The sequence below is a fragment of the Nicotiana tabacum genome, chromosome 7 (assembly GCF_000715075.1).
Source record: "Nicotiana tabacum cultivar K326 chromosome 7, ASM71507v2, whole genome shotgun sequence".
NCBI classification, from domain to species: Eukaryota; Viridiplantae; Streptophyta; class Magnoliopsida; order Solanales; family Solanaceae; genus Nicotiana; species Nicotiana tabacum.
In genome coordinates, this window is record NC_134086.1 from 149315624 (window position 1) to 149341350 (window position 25727).

The following is a 25727-nucleotide window of genomic DNA, read 5'->3' on the forward strand; positions in this document are numbered from 1 at the left end:
ACACATTAGTAGACTGTATCATTTTGGGGTCATGTGATTATTATGACTTTATTAATCATTTCTGATTTTTATTTCAACTTAAAGAATTATTTTAACTATTTTTGGGTAAATGTAAATGAAAGTTTATTCAGTATTTTCCGTGTTGGCTTGTCCAGTAATGGTGTTGGGCGCCATAATGACCTGTTATGGAAATGGGACGTGACACAAAGTTTGACTTATTTTTAGAAATGTTTGTGGGCTATCGGATGAAAACTGTATTTCTTGGTTAGGCGGGTGAAAAATGCTTCATCTAACTGTATTTTTGTGTAAATTTCCTAAAAATATATATTTATCAGATATTATTTTTTAGAGCAGGTAAAAGTATATATTTCTAAATTTGGTTTTACTAGAAAACGCAAAAATTGAAGGGGGAATGACACAGTTACTCACAAAAATAAAACTATTCACCCTTGTCTATTCATTTATTTTTCTACCCATAAACTAATTACATGTCCTACCCATAGTAGTTTTTGTGTGGAATTTTTTCTTTATTCTCCAATTCTTTTTTATTTCTATGCTTCTTTTCTTTTTCTTTTTTTCTTTTTTTTCTTTTTTTCTTTTTTTTTTCTTTTCTCCTTTTCTTTTTTCTCGTTTTCTTCTTATTTTTTCTTTTTTCCTTTTCTAATTTCATTTAACTTCTTTTTTTATATTCTTTTTCTCTTCATAATCTAATTTCATTTACTGTTTTCACTATTTTTTATTATTCTTTTTTTATACTATTACTAAAGAAAAATCAAATTGTGTATCAATTAAATATAGTTAATACAATCAAAAAATATTAACTAACATATGATACCAGTATAGCATATAGCTATACCAACAAGGTATATAATTGTATGCAAAGAGTTAAAAAAAATCTTGTTTTGAGTTTCAAAATAACCACAAACTCAACAAACCCAATTTATGAGTTTCAAAACTTCAAGGTCCTGCAATGGTAGATTAATGTTTTGGAGAAGTCAGAAGTCTTGGAATTCAAGTCATAGAATAAATCAAAACAAAAAAAAAAAGATTTGAATTTTCAATTTGCCTCTCGCACTGGGTAAAAGCTTAAAGCAAATTAAAAGGAAAAAAGGCAAGTGAATTTACGGGTAATAAGTATGCTATTATAGTATATTGTATACCATTACAACATACCGTTACAGTATATTGCATATTATTACAGTATACTATAACAATATATTGTATACTATCATAGTATATTGTTGCAGTTTAACTATATACTCCTATAGTATATTGTATATTGTAGGGGTATACTGTTAGGTAACTGTGTTCTTCTTCGATTATTACAATATACGTTGCAGTATATTGTAAACTATAATAATATACTACTGCAGTATAGCTATATACTCCTACAACATATTTAGGTAACTGTGTTCTTCTTCGATTATTACAATATACGTAGCAGTATAATATTAGGTAACTATGTTCTTCTTCAAATTTTAGCTGAAAATTTTGATCTCAATCACCTCAAATCAACTCCAAATGCTATCAAATTTCAGTACGAACTTCCACAAGATATTATAAGCAGCATTTAACAGCATCCACTTTGAATCAAACAAGAAATCTTCAAAATAAAAATTTTAAATTCAAGAGCTTCAAGCCCAACAATGATAAATATTCAAATACACGTAAGAGCTAGTACATGGGAGTACTAGTTTCTTCGAGTTCATAGGCAAACTTCCCCTAATGATAATGGCCCCAAGTTTTAGACACAGGCTAAAAAAGTTCTTAAATTAAAGCAGGTCAGCAAAGTACTTAAAAGTGAAGTTATTATAATAAAACTAAAAAAAAAAGGTAAAAAACATTCTAACTCTCTTGACAAAGAAGCAGAGGGATTAAATTTGAAATTAAGGAGCCCTTTATTGCAGTTGGTGAGGCCGCGGCAGTGCGAATAGAATAAAGGCCGGTTAAATAGTTTGGGCCGCATGGATAGGAGAAATAAATAATTTAGGCATGGGCATTAACGGGTAAATAGTTGGAAAATTTTCATAAAGCACTATCTTTTAGTGGTAATTAGCTATTTATAGATACCATTTGCTATATTACGGATTGTAGATATGTTTTCTGTTTTTAAAGATGTATTAGATGTATTTAAGCTACTGTATTCATGAATACAATAGCAAAAATAGGCGTGAATCAAGTAAGTCCAGCTAATCAGTTGTTGTATTCGAGTGTATTCGACTGTATTCATGGCGTGAAACATGGGATTACAGCTGGACAAATTATTGTATTCGACTGTATTCACGGCGTGAAACAGGGAATTACACTGTTTTTAAACGGAAAGTGAATCAATTAACATAATAGACTCCTAATATAACTCAACAAACTCAATTATAACACACAAATTTTGTATTTCCTTGTATAAAAAAAAAATCTCAACCGAAAAATACCCCAAAAATATAGCAATCTTCAGAGAAATTATATAATACATCTGAATACATAAATTATATTAATTAAAAAAACATATGAATACATTCATGGCATATAGCGAAACAGTGAATACAATGAAATACATAGAATACAGCGGGATACATTGAAATACAATAAAAAAAGACAGTGAATACAATGAAATACATGAAATACAGCGAGATACATTGAATTACAATGGAAAAAAAGACAATGAATACAATGAAATACTTGAAAATACTACGTGATACGTTGAAATATATTAACAGAAAATCAAGTTGCTCAGCCCCAAACTCTGTCGTCTTTGTTCAAGAACAAACCCTAATTTTCGGTGAGTCCTCCGTCGAGCATAAATCCTGAATTTCACTGTTCCACGCATCCTGTACAGTAAAAAAACTGATAATTTCACTTGCCTCGAAAGTGGTGAAAAGCAATCCAACTGTCGTGGTCAGCCCTTAGCTTCCCGGCAACCATGTTTGGATTCAGCAAATTATTGCCATAATAATACTCCGATTCTTTAAGCTTCCAACGGCACCAGACTCCTAAATTATTCTAGGCATGGGTCTTCCTGAAGTGGTCAATGTTGCCCGCAATTATGCCGTCATGGTTAGAATTCAGAGGTGATGTTGTATTTTGTAGAATCAGAGAAGTCTTCGGTATAGGTATACCAGACAAATTTTCAGGGAATGGGGAAAGAGAATGGCATGTATCAAAGTAGAGAGAGAAAGAAAATAGCGTAACTGAATAGCGTATTTAGTGGCTTAGGGGCAGAAGGTAACCAAAATTAGATATTTTGCTATAAACATTAAAAGGTATCTATAGAATATAATTTTTTTAAATGGTATTTATTTAAAATAAATAAGGTATTAATCTTTGCTATAGGAGGTAAAAATTCCTAAATAGTTTGGAATTAATGGGTATATTTTCTCAAAATTGAATTTGGACTAACTTTCAAAGATGGAGCAGCCCAAATTCATGTTTGTGGTTGGTTTTGATTTCTAAATTCTAAACAACAGTACACGTAGTAGTATTATCTTTGGGTTGGCGGGCAAAAAATAGAGAACGAAGAGATTCCAGAGTTTGGAATTCATGAATTGCAAGCTGTACAACGGTTTAACGTTTTGCAACACTTGGCAACGGGAAAGCTCTGCATGCAAGAAGAACACGAACAAGCCAAAATGGAGAAACGCGAAAAACGTGAACTAAAGCAACATAAAGCTGTTGTTTTAATTTGTTACTGCTGTTGAGCGAATTCGAAAACGAGAAGAAGCAGACTGCAGTTACTTAGCGTTCTCGAAAATGGAGAGACCAACAAGCAGCTCGGCGAAGGTGCAGAACGCCGGCACGGCGTCGATGCTGGTGGGGACGGTGGCCGATTTGATGTCTCTGTATATGCAGAGTGGTCACCTTAATAATCTTTCAGTTTTCAGTGACCTCTGCCTCTCTTTAGCCAAGTCCGCATACATTCTTCTCTATTTCTGCTCACTAATTAACTCATTTACTAACTGTGTGTAGAGAGGCAGATGTAGAATTTAAAGCAAAATGTGCACCTCTACACACACATACATACTTTTTTCATCACATCAGCACAAACTGTTTTTGGAAAATTGAAGTCGAATTTTTCAGCTTCAATCGTTTGACAAAAATTTGAACTATGGATTGCGGCCAAGCTTTGAGTTGTTTGGCATTGTTTGAAATGCGTGCTCTGTTTACTGCTGGACTAATTCTCAAAACGTGGTGTCATAAATTAGGTATTTCATGTTGGAATCTTATAAAATCGTTGTGCAGATCAGGTTACGTGCAATTGCTGATATACTTATGCATATACGTTTAACGTTATGCCAATGAAGCTAATATGTTTGTGGCTTGACCTAATAAATCAGCTGAATCAGTACTGATTGTGCTACATTTTTAATTATTGAATTGTCAATGTTTTAGTGGAATTGTCTATGTGAATGCATCAAAATGAAAAACATAGGTAAATTAAGGTGCAAACAGTGAAACACAAGGGATTAATTTGAGGCAAGTTTAGTTTAGTCAATATCCTCTAACAGCATAGCCTTATGCGAACGCACAACTGGAATTTGCTGCTTAAACAGTACTTATCAAATTTCTTATGCAATGTAGTTGATGCCCACCCATAAACCTCTTTATGTGCTTTTGCAGACAGACATACATATACATATATATATAATGGACTTAATTTCAATCAATTACTCCTTAGCAGAACATACAAAGATCTATTTTAGTCCCACTATATTTGTTGCTTTTTACAAAATGAGTTAAATTCAGTTTTCTCGTTGCTTTCGAGCTGGTCCTGATTCTCTTACTTGAGATAAACTTATGTTTGAAATTCAAATGCAGAGGCATTGATCATGCAGTGGCTAACAACGAGGTCCCCTTAAGATCACATGAGCTACCATCACTGTTGAAACAGGTAAGATAGACCAAGATGCAAACGGAGTAATGAGCTTCTTAAATTTATAACGAACATTGAAACTGCAGACATATGCTTCCTTTCGAAGCTGCATTTGTGTCTTAACTCTAGTTTGCTTAATGTTTTTAAGCTATCATTCATAATCTAATGTAAGTAGATAAAAGCTGAAAATAAAAGTGGATGCTGTGGTCTGTTCACAGTGTAAGTGCAGCATCTTGATGCATCCACTGTAGAATATGTTGAATATTTTTTGAATCTAATGGGAGTGTGTTCTGGAGATTTATCATCTGTTTTCATGTGCCTCAAGGTGTACAAGTATAGGAATGACTTTTCCCTCCAAGACGCTTCTATGGTGTTGCTGATGTCTGTCAAGGTATACCAATCTTTCATGTTTCCTCATAAAATTTGTCATATTAGTTTCCAATATGAAAACCTGAAGTCATAGCAACTAAACTTCTAATTCCAGCTTGTATACCTCAATTCTACTTGCACATCCCAGAACTTGTATGCAGTTTATACTTTTGCTACCATTTATTCTCTTTTAGTGCAGGATATTACTGTATTTCTTCCCGAGTATTATGGCTCGCTTTGCATTGTTATAATGTTGTGGTCATTGATATACAAGTGCTGTATGTGCAAGTTCTGTGATTTTTCTACACCTTGTATTTGAGGTGCTGACTAAAATGTTGCCTGACTTTTACTTGTGCTGGACCCCCCATTAATTTCACTATCATACTCACATCTTCTTGACCTCTTCAACCGCAAAGGACCCCTATTTCTCACCAATAATAAGCAAGCAAGTAGCAAACAGTCCTCAAACACAACCTACTACATCTTATTGTTGCTTAGATGGTTACATGATATCGGTATTCCAATGCAGCAATTCCAGATGTGTTGGTAAAGCAATTAAGAATCCCCTTTCCTAATAATGTTCTCTTGGTTATTTTCTTTATCGGAGGGAATAATTAGGAAATTATAGTTTCTAACAGAGTTGGAATAAGATTTATTATTTCCTTGTAACAAATGTTTCACAAATTAGCTTCTGAAACTTGGAACTACAAATCCTGTTATAGATAGGCATAACTAGTATGGTAGCCAAAGTAACCTTTCTAGGAGCACATAGATTTCTTTATATTGAAAAGGAGGTGATTTTGAAAATTAAAAGCCAGAAGTATTGTGTCCAGGTTAGAGAAAATTTGACTTTCAGCATACTGTTAATATCTGTGCGAATTAAATAACAACTTGTTAGTGTATTGAATAGTAAATAGTCTCCCACAGCAGGCGTCAAAAATTTATGTGCCATTTATTTGGGTGGACAGCGACGAATCTGATCTGCTCTGTAAAAAAAAAAAAAAGAACACCCCTATGAAGATACTTACTGGTGCTACTCCATTCTTAAAATCTACGAAAATAACTTTGTACTGTATTAGCGCATATAGAAACATATAGTTACTCAGATGATTATTGATTTAGATGGTTATAGAGCCCAATCAAACAAAAAACAAAATCAAATTTAGTATCCTCTCCAGAAGATGAGTTCTAAAACATCTATGATATATGGGCGGGGAGTTAGGTTGGGTAAGGGAGAGAAAGGACAGGATAGTTTTTCTGGTAATTTACTAGAAGTAAGGAACACTGCTTAGTTAGAGGGTTAGACGTGGAATTGTTCTTGACTTCTAAGAGATCTACAGACCCGTTATAACATTCCTCTCACATGATAAATCAGATAAAAGTGCAAATATGCTTCTCTCTAAATACTGAGTTCTTTTGTGAACCAAAGAAGAGATAAGTGGTGGTTTAAATTGTTTCCAACATTCTGAAGAAATCACTTTATCATGTTCATTTCCATCCGAAATGTTGCAAAGCTGCTTAGTCTTGTACTTAGTTTTCACTAAATGGATTTGTTGCATCTGTGTCCTGATCAGTGTGCCTGCAAGGTTGGGTGGTTTCAGAATGAAGATACCAATGATCTGCTTAAACTTATCCAGGAGGTAAGTGAAATCTGTCATGTTGATCCTGCTCTTTGGTTTTCAATGACTTCGTACCTTGTGACTTTCGATCTTATTTTTGGGATCCTGCTCAGGTTAACAGATACTTCTCCAGTGCTGAAGATATTGGTGTTGACCCCAGCTACGTCCACCCTTATGTTTCAAAAGTATTAAGAAGGTCTGTACTCTTAATGTGTTAGCCATGTCATTACTAACTGCACCTCTATTTTTAACAGTTCCCTTAATACATCAGAAGATTTAGAAGGATATGGTGTGACATCTCTAGCCGTGGTAGTTGGTACTGCCAATTTGACAATTAAACTTTTGTTCTTCTGATTGGCCGTTCTTTTTTTTTCTCTTGAGATAATATGATTTTCCTCTTTCTTTGTTAGCCATCAAACTGCTTTTACTAAAGCAAGTTATTCCTTATTGTTTACTCATGTGTCATGTCCTAGAAATTAACTCGGTCAGTTTATATTTTTTTGTCAATACATGGAGCTCACACTTCTATTTCCCTCAACAATCACCATCACCATCCCATTTCCGCAGTTACTTTCACTTTAGAATAATGTCAAAGCCTCTTTGTAAATGCAGATTCTCTCCAAAGCTGAAGATGGACAGGATAGTAGCTGCTTTTCAAATCAAGGCAGGTTAATTTGTCTACTAAATGGTCTTGCTACAATTTGAAACCTTGGTGGTCTTATTGGTTATTTTTGCATAGCCTGGATTTGGAGCTTTTCATGCTGATTTCCACATTTTAAGGGGAATGGTCACTCCAGGGAAGGACGAAATAGTAAGTGCCTTTGTTTAATCCTTTGAGGTGTAAAAGCAAGATGGTTCATCTGAAGCATGTTGCTTATAGTTGAATAAGAATTTAGTGTTCTATGGTCCGGCCCTTCTCCGGACCCGCGCATAGCGGAGCTTAGTGTGCCGGGTTGCCCTTTTTTTTTTAATTATTAATATCTTTTCTACTCTGAAACTGTTGCTGTTCTCTCTCATACATTTTTGCAATCTACATTTCCTGAGGGTCCTGGTTCTTGTGTCCAATTGGCCCTTACATTGTTAATTGTTTCACATATTTTGGCTTCACTAGTGGGGGAATTCCAGAATATGAATCTAGAGTACTGTCGCAGTTCTTTTGCTTCAGATCATCACTACCTTCCTCTACTGTCCTCTTCTAATTAAATAACGCTAGTCATCCAGTAGCAACTACTATGAGCAGTCAGGACTGGAGAAAAGAAGTTAGGTCTTTATTTTCGTACTTTTACTACTTTAAATATACTTAAATCACACTGTTTGAGCTCTTACATAATACTAGTACTATTTTTTTCATGTTCCAATCTTATTGGCTAAATTTCATGCAGTTGCTACTTGTAACAAATGTTGACAATATGGAGACAGCATCCCGCATCATTGCTCCACCAGAAACAACGTATAGCCTACTTTAATTTATTCTACTTTGTCAGCTTAAACTCTAATCCTCCATTCTTTCTTTGGTGCCGGGGCCTAATTTTCAACTCTACTTGACTGTAGCTTTCTTTTAAATGGAACACGGCTGGAGGGGAAGACTAAGGTGTCCCTAGTCTGTTTCTCCCACCAACTAATTTCTCTCTCTGAAAGATTTTCTTGCTATCAATTTTGGGAGTTGATCAATTAGTGTTACTGCGCAACTCATTCAATCTCCATTATCTTGAAATTTTGCAGGACAATATGCAGCAGCTTCCTACCAACATCACCAAAATGCTCAAATATGGTGTGAATATTCTACAAGTGGTCGGACAATTTAATGGTAATACCAAACTTATTCCCTAAGGATACCATTTTTCATAATGAATGTGCTTATCTATTATGCTATACTATGGAGAAACTTTTACAGGTCATTATATTGCTATAATTGGCATAATGAGCTTACTACCATCTTTAGAATCTCAAGGGATAAAAGATTGTAGTGGACCTCTTCCTTTAGCTCGTTCAGGTAAACCGAAATAAAAAGAAACAACCATGATGTATGCACTTGTATTTGAGTCCATTTAGGTGAATATGTTTGATAGTTTGTGTAAGGAGATGTTTTGTATAACTTGAAGAACTATTTGCTCCTACTTCAACGCAGATCTAGAAATTGTTGAGAACTCATCGAGAATCTCGCTTAATTGGGCCTTCAGGTAAATTATCATATGATACACAATTTTTCTTAGTTCATGCCTTGCCTTCTCTACTCTTTTTTATATTTATGGGTAAGTGTTTGAATATAAAAATGCCATGTAGGGCACACACTATATTTATCTCTTAGATTTTCCCTACCAGATGATGCTCACCTGGAGGGAAGCACAGTCCTCTTGCTACATAATTTTTGGACCCAGTCCCACTAATCTGAGTTAATTATATGGCTACAAATTTTTGAGTTGTTTCCCTCTTGGATCAAGTTGGGTCGCTTGCTGCCAGTTGTGTCTAATGATGAACTCGATATCAGCCTTGGAAAGGTTGAGTTTAGTTTCTCCAATTAATTTAAGGAGCCCCTCTGATTCTATTCGTTGCTAACTAAACCTATTAAAATATACTCCTAGGCGAAAACCTGAGGATTGTTTCTCCTAACGCAACTTAAAAGTAAACTCACTTGGAAAGTATATTCATTAAATGAACTTGCAGTTGTATCTATAGGAAAGATATACGTAGTCAAATACACTTACAAACTGAGATAAATGTTGGTTTGTAAGTCCATCCAAAGATAAATGTCGAATCATCATAACTAGAGTTTCATCACTGATCAATAATCAAGTTTGCTAGCTGGTTTACTTGCATATTGGTGATATGATTATTGTTTGGGCGTGCATTTGGCGTCTGCAAGCCTGAGTGTTTCCGTAGGTTTATTTGATGTCCTTTTTGAGACTAATGGGAAGTACAACTATAATGCTACCGATTATTAGTGATAATTCTTTTTTGCGTTTCTGTTAATGGTATAGTGCTTGATTATCACTACTTGGAAATTCATGCAACGATACCTATTTGGCAGTTCCTCAAAGCATAAAACCGGGATGCCATCAAGAACTAAGGATTTATCGAAATATTGATAAGTTAACTCATGTTTTAGATCTCCTAGCAATTCTTGCCAGGTCTTGAATGAGGGAGGCAACGAGGTTGTTCATGAAGTCGCATCCGGAAATGGATCCTGGAAACCAATTGTACAAGACAAAAGTGTCTCAAGTCAAACATACAGCAAAAGCCAATACATTGAGCAACTACGGCATGAAAGTAAATACAGCCTGAGCGCTGCAACATTGGATAAAATTCAAATGCCAAAGCCTAGGATACTTGTGCATGCTTCTGTTCCAGTTACATCAGTGGAAACAAATGCCCCGGCAGGCTACAGTCAACAACCTCGAAGAACCTTTCTGGCGCCATCTTGTCTTGCAACAACTGAAGAAACCTCAGAAATGTATTCTGCCATGGTTAACCAGCTTGATGAACAAAGGATAGATTTGAAATAAGAGAGCTTATTGGCACCAAGAACAAATTACTGGATTCCCTCCGGTAAAACGAGGGAGGGGCAGCCTTAGTAGCAGACCCTATTCGGCTATATTCCAAATTTCCAACAATTTATGTTATTACACTGTGTGATCGATAGTATCCTTTTCATTCTGCGTGCTGTTTTCACTGCTTTATTTAACATGAAGTTATTCACCTACAATAGATAAATTCCGTGTAATTAACTGTCTAGAATCTATTAGCTATTTTATTACTTCAACATTTTGTAAAAAATCAACTATTGCTTAGTAATTTTTAATTTCTACTTCTAAAAATAAATATAAATTAGTTCACGATTTCAATTTCAACTGGTTAACTTGACTCGAAGAAAGATTGCTTGTCTAATTTTCATAGATCTAGTGGTTAGACATTTTACCTAAATGATTAATCAATTGAATTGATCCAAACCAAATGAGGGTTGGTGCGGGACAGATAAGAACAGAGAAGGCCGAGGAAAAGGGGGTTCCTAATTATTTAATGTGATTTGCGAAAAGAGATCATGAGATGCTTTAGAGTGTCCCAGTGACATTACTAATTGCCGAAGAAGGTTCGATGCTCGAAGATGAGATCTTTGATACCATCCTCTCTGTCACAAACGATGATGATAAAATGCATAAAAACCTTTCTGATATGGAAGTGACTTCTTGTCCTTCGCTAAGAGGAATGCACTTCTTAGACTAGATGAATACACATACACTTGTCGTTTTCACTATGGTGTGTATCCATGGGTTGTAAGATGGGGAGGTGGGGACGAAAGGATAAGAACAAAGAAGGGAGTACTTCTTGCATAAAGCATAGATGAGAAAAGGTCCAGAGATATAATGAGGCAATCCTTGGGCAAGACATTCTAGACAAGCTCTTGTAAAATTCTAAAAGCCAACAACAATTCAACTACTTCTGTTCCACTGCATTTAATGAAGGCAAAATGTGGTATATGTAGTTCTTGCCTTCTTGATTCTTTCAAACTGCATATAAACTACTGAAGAGGACATTCAGCAACGACATGTTCATTGTAATGGCTTATTTTCGTTATAAAATCTTTTGAGCAGGTGGGTGCGTGGATTGGGGGTTAAAGATATCTAAGACACAGTAACCATGCACGGCATAAAATATTTATTGAAAGGTTTACAGGAAATAAAAAGAGAATTACCAATAAATTCATCAGCATTATCTAAAGCCTTCGACACTGTAGAGAAAGTGTTGATGGTGGCCAATAGAGTTAAAACAGGGGCTTCTTTCCATTTAACATAGCAAGCAAATGATCCAAAACTTTACTTCCGGCATCTCTCAGACCAGAGTGCATGTACTCATTAGTAATCCAAAGCCTGATTCCTGCTATTTGAGAAGCAGTCTCCTTAGATAGCTTAAAGTTAACATACATGTCTTCATAGTAAACAGCAGCTGCAACTGGTACCTATATATAAAAAGAGCCCAGGTGTAACATGAAGTATAAATCCTTCAATCAGGTTACTGTCACTTCTTATCTATTATAAGAAGTGACAGACGTCAAAGTAGATTAAAATCCTTAACATATTGAATGACACGAGCCTGAAATTGTCAGCTTTAATAGAAATACCACATACCTTGTTATCCTCTAACGCAGCAATATCATATAATGAAGGCCAATCCTTCTTCTCTGCTAATAGCTGGGCCGCATCTTTGAATGGCCTCAAGGCATGGACTTCATCAAACAACCATGGGAATATCATCTACATGTTAAATTAAAAGGCGATCAACACTCTGCTCAATATACGAAAAGTTCAAACTTTCTGTTTTTCACCTAAAATAAACAAAGGGGTCTCTTAATTCCAGCTGAAAGAAATAAATGCATTCTGCAAATTTTTGACCTCAGATCAATGGTCCGTCAGACTAAATGCAAAACAAATCCATGTGATATCAGCTGAATGAGTGATTTATCAAAATGTCCATAATAAAGAAGTGTAGGCTTTATTAAATCACAAAGACAAACCTCACAACTCTGATCAACAATAAGCACCTCATGTGGGCCAGAGAAGCCCTTCAAACCCAGTACATTAAGCATGATTTCAGTAGTTCTCAGAACAGGTCCGTGGAGTATGCCTTGGGTTATGATTTCGTCCCTGATATATTGGTTGTTCATATGTCGTTCCTATTCAATCACATTGTTTAATTGATCTTTCCCCCAATCCCCAACCAAATATCCATGACTTCTTGGAGCAGTATGCAGTTGGAACTTTCTTATATTATTTTCCCCAGATGTGCCTCACAGGAAAAGTGTTAACTAAGGAAGATTTGACATTCAATCCTGTTGAACTCTAACAATAGTATTTCTTTGCATTTGTCCTCTGAGGTTTGAACTCTCACCACTGAGGGTCTATTCTCTCTTTAGTCATTCAAAAATCATCATTTCCAGCAATTTGAACCCTTAGCACCATAATTAAATCTCTTTCATTTACTAAATGAGGAAGCAACTAGGAAGAAGACGAAGAAGAAAATTGAACTTCGCTAAACAGCAAATTGAATTGTTTCTATTAAGAGAATCAATTTGCAGTTAGAACAGAATCAAGAACAACGTAGCAGTAGCTATATACATTTGCAGCAAGTAAAAGCATTATGTCGGAACTTGACCTAAGGGAAATATAGGATGTGCAACGATGAGCGCGTACATCATAGTTGCTCATAAACAAACTGATATTAATATGATTTCAGAATCACTATGGTCTATGCCACATCTCTACCGTGCCGTCAATGTGGAGGTCAGATCATAACAAAATTTAAGGTGGAATTAAAACTTCTGTTTGATGCTTGTTTTATATTATGGCGGTTCTTAACTAAAAACGTCTACATTGTGTCTTACCTCTCCAGTAAAAAGTACGGGGCGGCTGCCTTTTGCTGCCTCAATTGCATCGAATTTGTTCTCATTCTCAGCCCTAATTCTATGAGCAGACCATAGTGATGAGGCACCCTTCATATCAGAAAAAGCCAATGAATTAGACCGTTCAAGCATGCATGCAGAAAATAGGTATCCAAAACTATAAAAATAGATGCACAAATTCCTTTGGGCAAGTAGTCACACTGTTGTAGCCATACTCCTACTGAAAAGTTTACCTGGCAATATATGCTTTCATGCAAAAGAGCATATAAAGGGTTTGCGTCAAATGCTATCCATCTCTCATACTGCAATGTCACAAGGAATTCAAATCAGCAGATATCATCATCCAGCTCCTGCACTTCTAAATACATCTCGAATTACCAAGAAAATGCTGGCAGCTCATTCTCACAAAAATGGGCCAGAATTTCAGATCCTTAGCATCTCCTAAATGAAAAGAATCTTACAGTCTACAGTAACAAATATGAAAAAAATCTTTTTTTCTTGTTAGCATTCAAGGACACAACACTTCTACAGTTATCTTAACACCTATATGTCGTCACCTCAAGTCATCATGAGCTGCTAATATGTCACTGTCCAAGATAATCCACATCTGAAAGAACTTTATTTTTGTCCAGCATCTTAAATTTATTTTGACCATGCAACAGAATATCAAATTTTCAAGAGAAACAAAACTGGTAATAACTTAACATGACATTTAATTTCTGGTTCATACGAGATCACACATTGCACATGAAATATTTTTGCATTCTTCCTTATCAGGATGGTCGCTCATGTGTTCTTTTCTCTTTCCTCCCTTTATTTTTTTATTTCTTCATTTGAAGTCAAAGCAGGATTAATTAGTCATGAATTATCCTATTCAAAAATTAACATCAAGAGAGTCGTTAGAAGTACCATATAAATAAACAGAGAAGAATGCAGGCCACTGAAAACTTTTATACCGATTAAACTGTACAAAAAGCATTTGAACTCAATGGTAAAAAATTTAAGGAGGATATCATGGCAGCATATTTAGTTCATGAACCATATTTACTAATTGCTGAACTAGATCTCTAGTTTTACGCAATATTAATCAAAATTAAACTCAGAGAATAAAAATTCAATGTTTTCTCTTTGAAACAGCGATATGTATAACTCACAGCATTCAAGAAGTAGTCACTGATTCTCCTTTTTGCTCCTTGAACTATTACAGGATCCCAGACTCTCTCAAACCTATAACCATTGTATGGAAAGGTGAAGATTCAAATGTATGATATTTTGGGGGAAAAGAAAAAGAGGAGATAGCAAAATGATGGCTTACAGGTAATGCAACCGTTCAAAACCAGTACTAGATCCTAGACCCGAGAGACCAAGAAGTTGTAGTCCTCGAGGTGTTAAGATGCCGCCAGATGGAAGAGGCACCTATGTCACACACAGAGAAAAGGAAGGAGATAGAGTAGGGTGCAGAGAGATAGAAACATTAACATTATTGGAAAAGTATGTATCAGATGGACTCATATGAAAAAAGTTATTGTATACAAGTATAGTTCCCTTACCCCTCCTCCTTCAGATTCTGCCAGGTAATTTACGACATCATGAACAATTTCAATATCCTGTGGAAACCTCTTGTAATATTTTTCATTCTGATGAACAAGCTGCTCAAAGCCTGCCCTGTAAACAGCATCAGCTGTGCATCCTTTTCCAATTGGAGGGAGTCCGCCGGTTATAAGAACGTGTTTGAGTCCTTTGGGAGCAAAACTCAAGTAAGTAACGGCACAAAATCCTCCGAAGCTCTGCACGATTATGGATCCAATCACACAGATGGCAATTCCAAGCATAACTAGTATCAGTATTAAGACTTCAATACATCATATGAGATGACAGTCGTACCTCAAAAGAGATTTTCAAATAATTTTCTAGAAAACATATAATCAAAGCGACAATGAAAAAAATGTTCTTGCAGTAGTCTTTTTAACAACTTGTTGAGAGAATAGCACGATCAGGTTAAGGAGAAAAAACAAATACTGAAAAGGGAAAGAACTATCCCACCTGTCCAAGTATTGTCCAAGGTCCAGCACCAGGGACAAGACGTTTTCGGATGAACTCAGCATCATGTACTATATTATCAGCTCGGAAATGTCTCAAGTAGTTAACTAAATCCTCAGCGGACTTCACTTGTGACATAGAGGATGGTGTTAATGATGTTGATAAACCTGTTCCCCTCTGCAGTAAAAGCATTGATAGAAGGAACACAGAAAATTGCTTATTTAAGTATGGTTGAACCAGAGAGATACAGAGAGGGGGAGAGAGAGAGAGTGCGCGCCTGATCCATTAAGATTACACGGTACTCCTCGCATGCTCTGCTTATCCATCCTCCAGCTTCAGTTGGCCTTGGGCATTCAAAGCCCGGTCCACCTTGCAAATATAGCAGATATGGCAAAGGTTGTTCCTCCTTACCAACTGCAGTGTACTTGATAATCAGTAGAGAGCATAAATTAACCAAAATAAGGTTCTTCCTCCTTCTCAAAATAAATTAACCAGAAACTGTTCCTAATAGAAAATACTAACAGTTATTACTCATAGAATCAATATATACGCGTGCTAAAGTGCGTAACTTATTAACTTAATAGAACAAATGTGAAACAAGTAATTTAGTTTTGAATCTAATAGCTTAAACAGTATTTGGAAAACTACTCCTACTACTTCATATCAGTTAAGCTAAAAGTTAATGCTTCACTTCAAGAAATTACCTTCTTAGTTCTCTATGAGCTAAACCAAGACCAAACACTGCCTAAAATACGAATCAAATAGAATCAGCACATAATCACGCTAATGTCCATAAGTTAACGGAACAAATGTGAATCCATCAATCAAACAACTATACCTCAATCCAAAGTTAGTTGCAATCCACTATATGAAGATCATTAGACAGAGTAAACAAATGAAAATCCATAATGATGAACCAAATTAGAGTAACATATACCAGCAACGACTTCCCGAGCGAATACGGAGATTTTAGGGGAGGAAGAGTGATCGAGAGAGTAGTTGAGAGGAACGTTAAATCGATGATCGCGCAATCGGAGGTCGGGAGCGGAATACCAACCGCCGGCGATGTGGTCCGCCGTGGAGTTTCCGTCGACGGCGGCCATCTTGTTGGCGACCGTGGCAGTTAGTTTTGGGAGTGAAGGAGTAGTGAAGGAGTGGGAGTGGAGATATTTTGTTCGAAGTGGAGAGAGCGAAAAAATGGGAGTAGAAAATGGGAATCGGAGGTGAAGATGGAGGAGTGGCTTTATCAATGACGAATGAAGTGCCCGCATTTTGACTTCCGAGTTTACTTTGTTGGTCAAGAGTTATCTATTTCATACTATCCAACTCATGAAAAAAGGTGATAATTCTAATTACTTAGGAGTACATTATTTATCTAAAAAAAATAAGAAGAATTAATTATATACTCCCTATATATATTATGCATAAAGAGAAGGTACAAGCTATAATATTTCACACTAGAAAAGAAGATGGTGATAAGAATGGAGAGTGAGGGTGTGCTATGCTTCATTCTTCTTTAGCAACCTAAGAGAAATAGATCATTTTTCTATCTTCCTTATTTTACTTACTATATTTGGTAAGTTATTTTTCTGTAGCATTAAGCTTACCTTTTGTCGTAGTATTAAATATACTATATTTAATTGGAAAAATAAAAAAGTTCAATTTCATCCAAATTATCGACTCATCAAAATAAAAATATAAGAGAAAAAAAGTTTTGTCACTTGCCGTGAAGTTTGAAAGGCACCAACTAGAACTTCATAAATCATAAAATAGGAATATAAAATTAAACTTGCACACATTTAAACTATCCGATAAGCTTATGAGCGATACCATTCCATAATAGATTAATATTTCTGAGCTTTAATCTGACACCCTTTTAACAATAAAATTAGTTCAAAAACTGAAAGAAATAGAAATTGAAATTATAAAAACATATAGTACAATTTACAGAACTCCAATATAAATTCAGAAGTGTATATTTTTAAGTAGTGCAATTTATTTTATAATTTGCTAGAGGGAGACCCGCGCAAAATTGTGTGAGACTTAGACTATCCAATCCCAGTACGAGGTTTCACATTCAACTGGCAAGTACCGCTGCTTCTGAAACTCTGAGAACAATGAAACTCCCAGCTACAACAAAATCCCTCCTTCATCTTCCTAAAACAAGCACTATCGTCGGACTGAGACACTTCTCCGGTGAGCTCGACGATCCACATAAACCGCTTCCGCCGCCGCAGCCAATCTCAGAAATAGTGTCCCTCCTCAACACTACCGATCACAATGACTGGAATTCCAACCCACAGCTTGTTGAATTCCTTCACACCCCTCCTTTTCCAACTTCCCTTCTCAAAATCACCCGTCAATTGGGATCCACGGAAAAAGCTTTACAGTTCTTTGAATTCTTCAAAAGTCGTAGCTCCAGTTCATCATCAAGCCCTTCTTCTCTTTCCTTCACATTTCAAGCTATTCTTGAACAAGCAATGCATGAAGAAAAATCTGACGTAACCAGTAAGCTTTACCAGCTTTTTTCCTTTGCTAAAGATAGAGAAATCCCTTTATCTATTAATGCTGCGACTCTTCTTATACGATGCTTTGGCCGAGCCAAAATGCTTGAGGAATCGATAGCCGTGTTCAATGCACTAGACCCTGAATCAAGAAACACAAATGTGGTTAATTTGCTGTTAGATTGCCTGTTTCGTGGCGGGAATACTGATGATGGGTTCAAGGTGCTCGACGAAATGCTCGAAAGGGAGAGTAGTTTCCCGCCGAATGAGAGTACGATGGATATTGTTTTATCTGCTATTTGGAAGAGAAATTGGGTTGGGAGGAGGATGAGTGTGGAGGAAATTTGTGGACTTGTTGTGAGATTCTTCGAACATGGTGTGTTCTTGGATGATGTGTGGCTTACTAAATTGATTACCAACTTTTGCCGAAGCGGGAAGTGTAATAAGGCTTGGGACCTTTTGCATGATATGATGAGGTTGGGTGGTCAGGCGGAAGCTGTTTCATTTAATGCCCTTTTGAGTGGGTTAGGTAGGGAGCGTGATTTTGAAAAGATGAATTTGCTTATGAATGAGATGAAGGAAAAGGAAATTAAACCAGATGTTGTGACATTTGGGATTCTCATCAATCATTTATGCAAAAGTTACAAGGTCGATGAGGCAATGCAGGTGTTTGAGAAGATGGGAGGCAGTGAAAGTGATGGCATTCTTGTTAAGCCGGACCTTGTTCTCTACAATACATTGATTGATGGGCTTTGTAAGGTAGGGAGGCAAGAAGAAGGGTTTAAGTTGATGGAAAAGATGAGGCTGGAGAGTGGATATGAACCTAATACTGTTACCTATAATTGCTTGATAGATGGTTTTTGCAAAGCAGGCGAGATTGAGAGGTCATACGAGCTTTTTGACCGGATGAAAAAGGGCGGGGTTGTGCCAAATGTGATTACTCTGAATACTTTGCTTGATGGAATGTGCAAGCATGGGAGAGTTAACAGTGGTATAGAGCTTTTTGCTGAGATGCAAGGGAAAGGTGTAAAGGGGAATGCGATCACTTACACCATCCTCATTACTTCCTTTTGTAGTGTCAATAATATTGACAAAGCAATGAAGTTATTTAATGAAATGTCAGAAAATGGGTGCTTCCCTGATGCCAAAGTGTACTACAGTTTGATTTTGGGCCTTTGCCAGGCTCGAAGAACGACCGAAGCTTCCTGTGTCGCTTCAAAGGCGAAAGAAGCTGGGTTTGGGTTGGACATTATCTGCTATAATGCTCTGATTGGGGGATTTTGCAGGAAAAATAAGATTGATGAAGCTCATAGTATGCTTAGAGACATGGAGGAGGCAGGTATCAAACCTGATCGCTACACCTACAACACTTTGATATCATATTTCAGCCAGAAGGAGCAATTTGCAACTGCCCATAGAGTTATGAAGAGGATGATTGATGATGGTTATTTGCCTAATGTTGTTACATATGGAGCACTAATTCATGCATATTGTTTAGCTGGAAATGTTGATGAAGCTATGAAAATATTCCAGAATATGAGTTCTTCTACAAATGTGCCACCAAACACTGTCATATACAATACTTTGATCGACGCTCTCTGCAAGAGTGACAAAGTAGAAGCTGGTATTTCTTTGTTGGGTGATATGAAGGACAAAGGGGTAAGACCAAATACCATCACATACAATGCCATCTTTAAAGGCCTTCAGGAAAGGAATTGGGTGGAAAAGGCATTTGAAATAATGGACCAAATGACTGAAAATGCATGTAATCCTGACTACATTACCATGGAAGTCCTAACCCAATGGCTTTCTGCCATTGGTGAAACAGAAAAATTGCGAAGCTTTCTGGAAGGATATGAGGTTTCTACTTCAACTGCCTAATACTAACTGGAGTGGAGGATATCCTTCCTAGTTCCGCTGTGATATTCACTGGGTATGGTGGAGATTCTTTTACAGTCAGTTGAGGTCCCATTTGGATACCTTTCTCAGCCTTTCGGCTAAGATCAAGTGGAATGTGCGAGGCCCCATTTGATCTTCAAGCTCTGTGCTGTCATTTGAGATAGCTGCTTTGATGCATAAGTTGTTGAGTAGGTACACAAATCATGTTCTATGAAGACATCTCCATCCATCTTGCCCTTCTGATGAACTGAAAATCATTCCAACATGACAAAATGATGTTACAAGTTTGGTGGGTGTGCTACGCCAAGAATTTTTGTATTTTGACATTTCATCCAAGTTGTAGTTGGTTTAATGCAAGATGAAGTTTATGTATGCTTATACTGTGTCAACTTTGTTTTGAGCTTAATATTTTGGCTTTGGACGTATCTCAATGCTATTCCTCTTTCCTTTTTATGTATACGAGATAGAGAATCAAATAACTAGTGAGTTCCTTTGAACATTTCGTGAATTTGAGTGTGAGATGTAAGCACCAACACTTTTATGATCCTTCATTTAAAGGAAAGAAGAACATAGTGTTCTTGCTACTAACTTTTTCTCTTTCAAAAATATGAGATGTACTTGGGTGATTAGTTAAGGTTCTTTCTATTTCTTGATAAAGCATTTTTCAGAGCTTTCAGGTCAAACTTAAGAAAATTCTTAAAACCAATAATCAAGTGCCAGTGTTTGCTGAAGCTGGTGGGCTTCAGTCCTATTACTTTGATTCTGTAATTCCTAAAAGCATCATAACTATTCATCGTCTTTGGTCATTCTTTCTAATGCCTAAAGTTCCTCTTCCACAGATAGCATTCAAGTTTGATCATCATTCTCTACGGTGGAAAGCCTTAAAACCTAGTACTTCAAGAAAACAGACTCAAATTTCTTACCTGGATCTATTCAATGGCCGAGGTTCAATCCCTAAATCTTTCTATTTCCTGTCTTCTCGATATACACCATGTCATTCTTTTGCTCTTCAAGGTTGAAGAAGTGAATATGAATATTTTGAGTGTCTTGTATTTTCACAATAAGCGGAATGAGATTACCCTTTTTATGATATATGGTGCTTTGTCCTTGAATGCAGTGTTCATGCTTGGCCTGTAAGTTTTCTTTCTTTTTCCTATTTTGCTATAACAGTCTTTTTTTTTGGTTCTTTCCTAGGGAGAAATATGCTTTTCTGGCTCTTTGTAAATGTTTTGGACACATCAAACATGTCCTTATTAATTAAGGAGCTGGCTAATCAGAGCATAAACAGGGCATCTTAGAATGAAGTTCCTTGTCTTAATTGAGGAGTAAAAGGTGATTGGAGGAGTTCCTTTCTGCCTGAGCATTTCACTCCCCGGTGAATTTTACTCTTTCACGGCGATCTTTAGGTTGAAAAATGTTGAAAATTAAACTTTGAAGTTTGAACTTTCATTTTCCAATAGTTAGAACTTGGAATGCCACCCGGTATTTGGAGGTGTCTAATTCAGTCGAAAAGCAAAACTTGTGGCTGTTGGGGATAAATTGGCAAGCAAATTTCCCAAGATTCCATTTGGTAGGACTCAAAATCTCCAAACATAATTAGTAGCACAAACACTCAAGCACACTAACATGAACAACCACCACAAAATGTATGCAAAAGTTAACAATTGAAAAAACTCAAATCATTGATAATGATTACTATAAAATTAACATTTTAACAGCCAAGGGATTTTTACCCAAATTCTATGTACCTTATCATCCAATATACTCCTATTATCCTAACAAAGAACATTGGAATCAAACTCCTCTTTTTTCCTTTGTTCTCTACAAGTCTCTCTACAATGATGGGGAATGGAATTATACCTTACACGTACAAAAAGAGAAACATAACTAAAAAAAAATTAAAAAAAGACATGGAGATTTCAAGATTCTCTATTGCTTTCTGTCTATATCTCTAACGGACAAAAAGATACTCCTACAACTACAAGTGAAAAAAGAAAAGTGAATAAGAAGAAAAGCATCATTTCTTCAACTTTTTCTCACGTCTACTTTTTCCGGCAAGTCAAACACCGCCTGCTGCGGTGGTTGTAGCATTATTTGTCAGCCAAGGAAATTGCACAGACCCCGGAAAGTTATCGGAGAAACAATCTCCGGTGGCATTAGCGGCGAGCTCTTCTAACCCCTCAAAAAAATCATCATCTGCAGGTTCCATGTTATCTAATCCCATATTAGAACTGCCAAATTCATCATCATCGTCTTCGAAAATGTCCTCTTTCTCTTCCCTGCTGCTATCTTGCTTCCCCGTCGCCGGAGAATTGCACGCCGGTGAAGATACGGGTGATGAGCTAGTTGGTTTGTTAGAATCACTTGGTGTGCCAGCTTCGGAGTTCACCGGCTTCTGGCGGGTACTTCCAGCGAGAGAGTTCCGGTGAGTTGGCATAGGGTGGTTGTGCTCTGATGTGTAGGTGACAATGAACATATTCGGGTCGGATCTATTTCGCTCCACTTGTTTCCGGGCCGAACAACCCTTTGAGGTGCTACACCTGTAATATCCCCTGTTTACACCAAAGAAATGAACCAAAGTTAGTCTCAAAATTAAGAATAAAAAAATAAATTGTTGAAAAAGGACTTTGTTTTTGTGTTTTAAGTAGCCTAAAATGTACTAAAAGAAAGTTATTAAGGAACATACCTTGGGTATGGGGAGCCTTTGATGGGTTTTTGTCCATATTTTCTCCAAGACCACATGTCAGAAGATAAACCCTCAGCTGGTACTTGACATACCTTCTTCAATTGGTTTTTCCTGATAAAAAGAAATAGAAAATCCATATAAATGTGAGAAAAAGAAAAACAGAAGCTGAATTCATTATATGGTTATGTACAAACTGACAAAGGTCTAATCTTTCCATCCAGAAACTTCATTTTTTTCTCATAGAATTAAAATTAAAAGAATGAAAAGAAAAGTTAAAAAAAAAAAATAGTTAAAGTTACCTTCTTTTAGGTCTTGGGCTTTGAGTATGTGAAACACTAGTTGTACTATTTGTGGAACCATTTACAGACAGAGACTGCTTGGGTTGTGTTAGTACTCTTGTATTTAGCTGATGAATATGTTGTTGTTGCTGCTGTTTTATTAGAGTTTGTTGGGGTGATAGATCTTGTAGTCCTCCAAGAACAGAGAGGGGTGAAATAGGTATATTTTGAGGAGAAAGAGGTGCCTGTTGTTGTGGTTGAGATTTGGGGAAGAAAGGCTTGTAAAGATTATGCAACTCTTCAAAAGCAGTATTGTTGGGGTTGTCAAATCTTGGCACAAACGGATCTTGAAAGCTAAAAAAGTTTCCATCTTGTCTTGGTTGGAAGCTGCAAAAAGTAGTAGGAGTAGTAGTAGTGGCGGCGGTGCTGGTGGTAGTGGTGGTGGTTGCGGCGGTGGAACTAGCGGCGCAGCCTCTGACCACCGCATGTAGATCCCAATCATCCTCCATATTCTTTCTCCTTTTGCTATGGCCTTGACTTTTGGTTAGAGAGAGGAAGTGGAAAGAAAAAGAAGACAAAAGAAGGCGCTGACTTTGGCTAGAGAGAGAGATTGGGAAAGGGATCTGAGGAGAGGTGTAAATGAGTGGAATACATTTATCATTTATAGAAAGAGAGTGTGTGTATTTGTGATTTGGCTGGTTTTCATTACATTACTAAGTCTAGAGAGAGAAGGTGGGGGACAACACCATTTTCATTTTGATTTCTATCTAACGTCTAGCTCTTTCTTTTACCCATATTAGTACTTGTTTTGTCCTCAATATTTCAAGCTTTAAGTTGTCAAAGTAAGATCTATGTGCTAATTACAATTTCAAAATAGGTGTATTAGTTTGAGACACATTCTTGTAAGTCTAATATTACAATAATAACAACTGAGTGTAATCTCATAATTGAGGTCTGAGAAGGGTAATGTGTACGCAAACCTTATATCTACCTTATAAAGATAGAAATATTATTTCTGATAGACCATTGGTTCAAGAAACAATAGAGATAAGATAAAGGAGTCAAGTAGTAAACAAAAGTGACAACAATGCATTATGCTGACAGGCGTGAATGACACACTAACAACAACTAACAACAATAACAACAACAACAACATATAATAATAAAAAACCATGACTAAGATAATGCAAAAATAGTCTTAGTACTACTGGTAGGCCTAGGTAGTGGCGAAACTAGGAATTTCTCCAAGGGTGTTCAAATTTTTAAGAAAGTATAAAAATTCCCGACAAAGAATGTTCAATATATATTATATACCTCTAAGGGGTCGTTTGGTATGAGGTATAAGAAGGTATAAGGGTGGTATAAAAATTTAATACCACCTTAATACTCTGTTTGGTTAGCAAATCAGGTATAAGTTATCCCGGTATTAATTTTAACATTGGGATAACTTATACCTTATAGAAGGTGGGTAATTAGCACCGGTATAACTTATACCTTCTTCTTAGAAATTATGCAATTGTCATTCTTAATACAACATACCAAACAATGAATAAATAACAATCTCAGCATAACTTATCCCAATATAACGTATACCGGCATAACTTATACCGGTATAAATCATATTCTAACCAAACGACCCCTAAATATAATATTTTGTCTATGTACACATTGTAATGACCATGTCGCTTCGCCACTTGGCCAAAGACCCGAATCATCGACCTGCATACCTTCCTATAATGGATCATATCTTCGATAAGCTGAAGCAATGATATGTCTTGCCTAATCAATTAATTATTTAGTCAAAATAATGGTAAAATTTAAGAGATTTCTTTTATCTCACGAGTTTGTACTACGTCTAGAAATAGTCGTTTCATGGTTTACTTAACTACAGTTTATAGCATGTCACGAGTTCTAAATTCAATAATAATATTATCCGGTTGAACCTTTTTTTCTTTTATGTTACTTTGGGGGGAAAAACATAGTGGGGAAAAATTTTGTTGAAGAAAATGAAAATGGTGTTGCATAGGTGCTGTTTATCTCTTTAATTTCTCTTTCCTAACTTTTTCATATGAAAGCCATAATTTTTCCTTCTTTAGCATTGGATAAGCAAAGCATTTGCTAGCTAACATGTCAACAACTTAACAATTTTTTAATTAAAGTGCTAAGACTTGGTTTGAGTAAGATTCTGAAAAGGGAAAATTAAAAAAGAGAGAAGGATTTTAAGGTTTTGTTGGTTAGCATAGTAGACATAGTATTAGTTTAATCAAGATATTCAAAGGGCTTATCTTTTGTCCTTATATTATTTTCTCCCACAATGATTCACACAATTGAAAAACTGCTTTTGTTTTTTGTGGTGGTTTCGGGGGGTTGACTTTAAAAATTGTCAAAGGATGGGTGGTTAGGGGTAGGGTGGTGGGGTGATTTAGCAGATTGGAAAAGGTCCACGCGGTATGTGTTTACACTCTCTCACATCGAGTCTCGTGAGTGCGTGCACTGACCGACAAAAAGAGAGAGAACACGTTAAAAAATAAATTATAAATAAATAAAAGAAAAGGACAAAAGGTGAAATAGGGTGCTCGGTCATGTGGAGTGCTCCTCCATTCAAAGATTTTTTTCTTTTTTCTTTCAAAATCTAAATTCTTGTCAGAAAATTATATATCACAAATAAAATGCTCCGTAACAAAAATTAAAGATAATTACATATTTAAATTTTGAAACTCGAAACTTTAATTAAGAATGAATAAATATTTATTACTTCACGAGAGCTTTGTTGATCCGTCTATTCAAAGATGGAATATGTAATACGTACACAAAAATTCAATAGGTAAATTTGTTGCACAATAGTATAATTTACGTGTAATATATGCTTAAACTCGAATATACATATTTTGTAAACCTTTGATTATTAAATTATTTTTCATTAGTTCAATATTAGCACATTAAAAGTATTATCCCATTTTATAAAATTGTGATTGGTTAATCTACTTGCATTAATTAAGCTTCACAATAAAGACCAATACAACCTAATTTCTTTTTTGGCATGTATACCTTTTATTTTCAATTTTAACTACAGC

General features: G+C 36.0%; 4 protein-coding genes across 9 annotated transcripts; 2 read left to right on the forward strand and 2 right to left on the reverse strand.

Moving 5' to 3' along the window:
- The first annotated feature begins 3420 nt into the window (after nucleotides 1-3420).
- On the forward strand, nucleotides 3421-10671 carry LOC107807314 (E4 SUMO-protein ligase PIAL2-like). 3 transcript variants are annotated; one of them, XM_075217848.1, is made up of 13 exons: nucleotides 3421-3899; nucleotides 4810-4882; nucleotides 5190-5255; nucleotides 6808-6873; nucleotides 6966-7048; nucleotides 7465-7516; nucleotides 7592-7663; nucleotides 8235-8302; nucleotides 8404-8443; nucleotides 8575-8659; nucleotides 8747-8845; nucleotides 8981-9032; nucleotides 9981-10671. In XM_075217848.1, the coding sequence occupies exons 1-13, from the start codon at nucleotides 3745-3747 to the stop codon at nucleotides 9985-9987; spliced, it is 918 nt and encodes a 305-aa protein (XP_075073949.1). In that variant the 5' UTR covers nucleotides 3421-3744; the 3' UTR covers nucleotides 9988-10671. The 3 variants fall into 3 exon arrangements, with proteins under 3 accessions (XP_075073949.1, XP_075073947.1, XP_075073948.1); XM_075217846.1 differs by having other exon boundaries at nucleotides 9968-10492; XM_075217847.1 differs by lacking the exons at nucleotides 8235-8302; nucleotides 8404-8443 and having other exon boundaries at nucleotides 9968-10492.
- On the reverse strand, nucleotides 10031-16587 carry LOC107807317 (uncharacterized). Of its 3 annotated transcripts, XR_001652866.2 has the most exons (11): nucleotides 16224-16587; nucleotides 15564-15700; nucleotides 15290-15463; nucleotides 14797-15033; nucleotides 14562-14662; nucleotides 14401-14473; nucleotides 13480-13548; nucleotides 13229-13336; nucleotides 11976-12101; nucleotides 11543-11806; nucleotides 10031-10308 (listed from the first exon to the last, which is right to left on the reverse strand). XR_001652866.2 is itself a non-coding variant. In XM_016631670.2 (10 exons), the coding sequence occupies exons 1-10, from the start codon at nucleotides 16555-16557 to the stop codon at nucleotides 11680-11682; spliced, it is 1404 nt and encodes a 467-aa protein (XP_016487156.1). In that variant the 5' UTR covers nucleotides 16558-16587; the 3' UTR covers nucleotides 11517-11679. The 3 variants fall into 3 exon arrangements, 2 of the variants coding, with proteins under 2 accessions (XP_016487156.1, XP_016487155.1); XM_016631670.2 differs by lacking the exon at nucleotides 10031-10308 and having other exon boundaries at nucleotides 11517-11724; XM_016631669.2 differs by lacking the exon at nucleotides 10031-10308 and having other exon boundaries at nucleotides 11517-11806.
- Nucleotides 16588-17275: 688 nt separating this feature from the next.
- On the forward strand, nucleotides 17276-20682 carry LOC107807319 (uncharacterized). 2 transcript variants are annotated; one of them, XR_012693592.1, is made up of 2 exons: nucleotides 17276-19978; nucleotides 20529-20682. XR_012693592.1 is itself a non-coding variant. In XM_016631673.2 (1 exon), the coding sequence occupies exon 1, from the start codon at nucleotides 17404-17406 to the stop codon at nucleotides 19669-19671; it is 2268 nt and encodes a 755-aa protein (XP_016487159.2). In that variant the 5' UTR covers nucleotides 17276-17403; the 3' UTR covers nucleotides 19672-20061. The 2 variants fall into 2 exon arrangements, 1 of the variants encoding a protein (XP_016487159.2); XM_016631673.2 differs by lacking the exon at nucleotides 20529-20682 and having other exon boundaries at nucleotides 17276-20061.
- A 671-nt stretch (nucleotides 20683-21353) lies between these two features.
- Nucleotides 21354-23315, reverse strand: LOC107807320 (WRKY transcription factor 22-like). Its single transcript, XM_016631674.2, has 3 exons — nucleotides 22675-23315; nucleotides 22376-22486; nucleotides 21354-22241 (listed from the first exon to the last, which is right to left on the reverse strand). The coding sequence occupies exons 1-3, from the start codon at nucleotides 23160-23162 to the stop codon at nucleotides 21749-21751; spliced, it is 1092 nt and encodes a 363-aa protein (XP_016487160.1). The 5' UTR covers nucleotides 23163-23315; the 3' UTR covers nucleotides 21354-21748.
- Between the last annotated feature and the right edge of the window lie 2412 nt (nucleotides 23316-25727).